This window comes from Carlito syrichta, unplaced genomic scaffold (assembly GCF_000164805.1).
Source record: "Carlito syrichta isolate Samal-C Ts95f unplaced genomic scaffold, Tarsius_syrichta-2.0.1 Scaffold153654, whole genome shotgun sequence".
Classification (NCBI taxonomy): Eukaryota; Metazoa; Chordata; class Mammalia; order Primates; family Tarsiidae; genus Carlito; species Carlito syrichta.
In genome coordinates this window covers 2,715-7,855 of record NW_007097750.1, presented here as the reverse complement: position 1 = coordinate 7,855, position 5,141 = coordinate 2,715, and the positions used below count along the sequence as shown (strand labels likewise).

The 5,141-nt window shown below is 47.7% G+C and overlaps 1 protein-coding gene across 1 annotated transcript; it reads right to left on the bottom strand.

Moving 5' to 3' along the window:
• Positions 1-407: 407 nt before the first annotated feature.
• Positions 408-2,743, bottom strand: LOC103252155 (eukaryotic translation initiation factor 3 subunit L-like). The gene is made up of 3 exons (XM_008050775.2): positions 2,570-2,743; positions 1,984-2,032; positions 408-667 (listed from the first exon to the last, which is right to left on the bottom strand). The coding sequence occupies exons 1-3, from the start codon at positions 2,741-2,743 to the stop codon at positions 408-410; spliced, it is 483 nt and encodes a 160-aa protein (XP_008048966.2).
• Between the last annotated feature and the right edge of the window lie 2,398 nt (positions 2,744-5,141).

The following is a 5,141-nucleotide window of genomic DNA, read 5'->3' as shown; positions in this document are numbered from 1 at the left end:
CTGGGCGACTGAGTGAGACTCCAACTCAAAAAAAAAAAAACTAGGCTCTGATACTACCCTGAGCAGGTTCAAAATTCAGCATATCCATTTAGCTAGCTATATGACTTGTTTCCTCATCTGTAAAATGAGAAAAACCATGAAACCTAGTATATGAGATAACTGTGAAGGGTAAATGAGTAAATACAAGAAAGCCACGTTGAACACTGATTGCCTTATCTATCCTGATAATAAATGCTAATCGCTATTATTATAATTATTAACAGTGATATTATTTTAGGCTTTGTACACTTTTTTGGGAATACAAAGTACAAAAAAATAACACGTCCCTAGCCCCAAGAGACAGACTCCTGGAGCACTCTTACAGAAAAAAATGATTGAACTTCACTCCATTTGTAGGAGCAGTATCACTAGGCCAGTCCCACCCAGAAAGAGATCATTTCAGCCAGCGGCTCATACCTGTTCTCGTAGATGTCCTGGATCTCATACACCTTCTGGTCAATGACATCGCTGGAGACACGACTAGCCTGTAGCTCATACACCTTCTGGTCAATCAAATCCGAGACAGTTTTGTGGAAATACTGGATGAAGTTTTTGATCACTTCAGGGATCACCTGATAGGTCTGCTGTTCATACTGACGTTCATAAGCAAGGTCCTGTTTTGGATCTCCTAGAAGTTGGAGACAATAATTAGAGTACTTCCTAACACACATATATGATAGAACAAAAGGAAAGAATATCCCCAAACTAAATTCAAGTCTGTAAAAAGTGTGTAATTCTGAGCTGGGTTCGGTGGCTCAGCCTATAATCCCGCAACTTTGGGAGGCTGAGGTGAGTGGATTGCCTGAGCCCGCGGGTTCGAGACCCACCTGAGCAACTTGGCGAGACCTCATCGCCACAATAAATCAAAAATTAGCCGGGCGTGGTAGCGCGCGCCTATAGTCCCAGCTACTTGGAAGGCTGAGGCGGAAGGATCGCCAGAGCCCAGTAGGTCGAGGCTGCGGTGGCCGGGAGCGGCCACTGCACTCCAGTCTGGGCGACAGAGTGAGACTCCAACTCAAAAAAAAAAAAAAGGAAAAGTTACGTGTGTTGGGAGAAAGAAGTGACGCTACATGGACAGGGTAAATAGCAAGATGCATTTAATATTTTTTGAATGAATGACTGACACCTCCTAAATATATGACTCTTGGTGAGTTATTAGACCTCTATATGCTCAGTTTTCTCATCTTTAGTAGACAATATTTGCATACTTTATATAACTGCTGCAAGAATTAAATGAAACACTTCACAACATCAGGTACTCAGAACAACGCATAATGCTGAGTGCTAAGTCAAGACAAGACAGTATAACTCTCAAGAAATCTCAAAGGTCTCCCCGAAAAATTCTATTTTAGTTTGGTTTGAGTTATTTAAAAATTTCAAAACAAGATTTTCTTCTTTGGCTAATAGTTTAAACACTGCCAGGTTAGTAATCCTTCTCTTCTGAGACTGTGAGATGCACCATGAAAAAAAGCCTGGAACCGGGCTTGGTGACTCAGCCCATAATCCCGCGCCTTTGAGAGGCTGAGGTGAGTGGATTGCCTGAGCCCACGGGTTCGAGACCCGCCTGGGCAGCGAGACCTCATCTCTACAATAAATCAAAAAATCAGCCGGGCATAGTAGCGCACGCATGTAGTTCCAGCTACTTGGAAGGCTGAGGCGGAAGCATCGCCGGAGCCCAGCAGGTAGAGGCTGCGGTGGCCGGGAGCAGCCACTGCACTCCAGTCTGGACGACAGAGTGAGACTTCAACTAAAAAAAAGAAAAAAGAAAAAAAGCCTGGTTTATGAGACTGTATACAAGACATCCCACAGGGAGTTAATGACTGACTCCAAACCTGGACCATCAAGCAGCAGTTTTTAATAGGTGCCTGTCAGATCTGGTTCTGAGGCATTCAAAAAGGAGCCCGTTCAAAACGAGTATTCAGCTAGCCAAATCCATGGTCTCACCTGTGTGCATATCATAGTCGCCCGGGTAAGAATAGGGATCATAAGCCGCCTGTAGGGAAAAAGAAAGCCAGAACAGTCATCAATTCGTGAATTCAGAATGTTCGTCCTAGCGCCTATAGGACAAGCAGAGAGGTAAGGCTACAAAGGTAGAATAGACACCGTCCTGTCCCTGAGGAACTCACATGTCTGCGAGGAAAAGGAGAACAAATGGACGACAAAACATTATGGGTGCAACTGGGGAGAGCAAAGCACAAGAGGCTGTGGCAATCAGCAGGGTTTGACCAAACGGAGTCCAGACCGAAAGGAGAGCTCAGGTGCAGAAACACAGAACCGGCTAGTCAGCCTACGTCCTCAGTGTTGAAAAGAGAAGAACGGACAGGTCACGTGAAGTGGGCGGGCAGTGCCAGGGCTGTCGAGGAGCCGGGAGCCGTGGCAGCAGCATGAGGGCCGTGCGGGAGGTGAGCAAGGGCTGGGCGCAAGCGGCGGAGACTCCCGGAGAGGCCCGGACGCTGCGTCGCCCGGGGGCCCAGCCTCCAGAGAGCCTTGACCCGTTGCAGAACCCACCACGCGCTTAGGGCCACGTTACCTCAGACTCATAATCATCAGCGGGATAAGACATGGCTGCAGCTCTCGCGAACACTCCCGGAAAGAGCGAAAGGAGGGGTTCGCGCCTGCGTCTGGAAACCGGAAGTTCACTCCCCTGGAGCCGGCCGGGAAACCGGAAGCCTTTTCTGTGCCGCCGGCCGCCTGAGATAGCCATATTAGGAAGGAAGAAGGCTACGAAGAACCTGTATTTTTCTCTTCTTCAAAAAGAAACTTTGCAATAAATGTGAGTCTATAGCACTAATGTAAATTAAGAAATAAGGACATGAAGTTGTTCGACCTAAAGGATGGACAAATTTAGAGGAACACGGGGAAAAATGCCACACAAAAGATGGCTGACAGCTTCTTCGGGCCGGCTTCTTGCGTGAAGGGAAATTCGGCTATAGGGGCCTGACCTTAAATTTAGGTGTAAGCGGTTTGCCTGCGCCAAGAAATTTCAAACTTTCTAATCTCGGAAGACTAAATTTTCTGGGTGTAGAAGTTAAGACTTGGTCCCATGGAGTAAGAGGGTATTGAAAAGAGGCGCCTCCCAACTTGTGAATACCAGGGTTAGAGCAGGCATAGATGAGGCCAGCTGTGGCACGAGACCTGGGACACCGGCAGCTCTTGAACTCAAGGGGTTGTTGAGTCCGGGAGAGGCCCTCGGGGGGTGGGATTATAAAACAAACCAATAGAGACTGGCTTATGATCTTAGGTCTTGGGTCAAGGGCCTTAGCTTAGCCATCTGCCCGTACACAACAACTAGTGAGCAAATCTGAGTTCTGGTCCCTACTCTGACACTGATTTGCGGCTTGACCAGGAATGTGTCTCACCTTTTCTGGGCCCCAGCTTTGGTGTCCCATTGTCCCACAGCCCTCCTTTTCTCGTGGAGGCACACACTGTCTAGGAGCTTACCTAAATTTAGAATCTAGGATGCAGTGCCCACCCCCATATTCGCATGGCTCCCTCCTCACCTTCAGGTGTTTGCTCTATTGCCATCAACTCAGAGCATCCTATTCAGAATTGCAATGCCTGGTCCCACCTCCCCATGCAGCGTTCTTGCTTTGTGTTTCTCCCTTGCACTGTCACCAGAGGCGGCGCTAATATGGAACTAATGAAGCTTAAGCTTTATTACCCCCTCGAGTTCATGGAGGATCCCCAGCAATTACCTCTGGACCTGTGATTTTGCTAAATTTGGAAATTATATACATATACATATATATATATATATATATTTTTTTTTTTTTTTTTTTGAGTCTCACTGTGTCGCCCAGGCTGGAGTGCTGGGCTCAGGTGATTCTTTCCCCTCAGCCTTTCCAAGTAAATACAACTACAGGCATGTTGTTCTATTTACTTGACAAGACCTCATCTCTACAAAAAATCAAAAAATTAGCTGGGCTTGGTGGCACATGGCTGTAGCCCCAGCTACTTAGGAGGCTGAGGCAAAATATTACCTGAACCCAGCAGATCAAAGTTGCAGTTAAGCCATGAGCATGCCACTGCACTGCAGCCTGGGCAACAGAGTGAGATGCTGACTCAAAATAATAATAATAATACTATTAAAATAATAAAAAACAGCCGGGCTAGGTGGCTCAGCCTGTAATCCCGCGCCTTTGGGAGGCTGAGGTGAGTGAATTGCCTGAGCCTGCGGGTTCGAGACCCGCCTGGGCAGCAAGAACTCATCTCAACAATAAATCAAAAAATCAGCCGGGCGTGGTAGTGGATGCCTGTAATTCCGGCTACTTGGAAGGCTGAGGCGGAAGGATTGCCGGAGCCCAGCAGGTCGAGGCTGCGGTGACCGGGAGCAGCCACTGCACTCCAGTCTGGGCGACAGAGTGAGACTCCAACTCAAAAAAAAAGGAAGTCTGAGGTGGAAGGATCGCCTGAGCCCAGCAGGTTGAGGCTGCGGTGGCTGTGAGCGTGCTACTGCACTCTATCCTGGGCAACAGAGTGAGAATCCAACTCAAAAAAACAAAACAAAAAAAAAATCAAGATTAAAACCTAAGTTTTGCCGGGCTCGGTGGTTCAGCCTGTAATCCTGTGCCTTTGGGAGGCTGAGGTGAGTGGATTGTCTGAGCCTGCGGGTTCGAGACCCTCCTGGGCAATGAGACCTCACCTCTACAATAAATCAAAAAAATCAGCCAGGCATGGTAGCGCGTGCCTGTGATTCCGGCTACTTGGAAGGCTGAGGCGGAAGGATCTCCAGAGCCCAGCAGGTCGAGGCTGTGGTGGCCGGGAGCAGCCACTGCACTCCAGTCTGGGCGACAGAGTGAGATTCCGACTCAGAAAAAAAAACCAAAACCTAAGTTTCATACCAATATAGAATGAGCCTTTTCACCATTAATGAGGGAACCAACATTAATGAAGGAAACCAATGTTAATGAAGGAAAGAAAGAACGAAAGAAAAGCCAGCTTGCAGGATCTAGCCTGAACTGGTGTCAATGTCTGACCTAGAACATCACCTTCTGATAGGAAGACTGAGACCCAGCAAAGGAAGACACTTGCCTCTAAATCACCAAGTAAGTTGGGACAGAACAGGACTAGAACCCAAGTGTCTGGATTCCCAGGCTTTATCC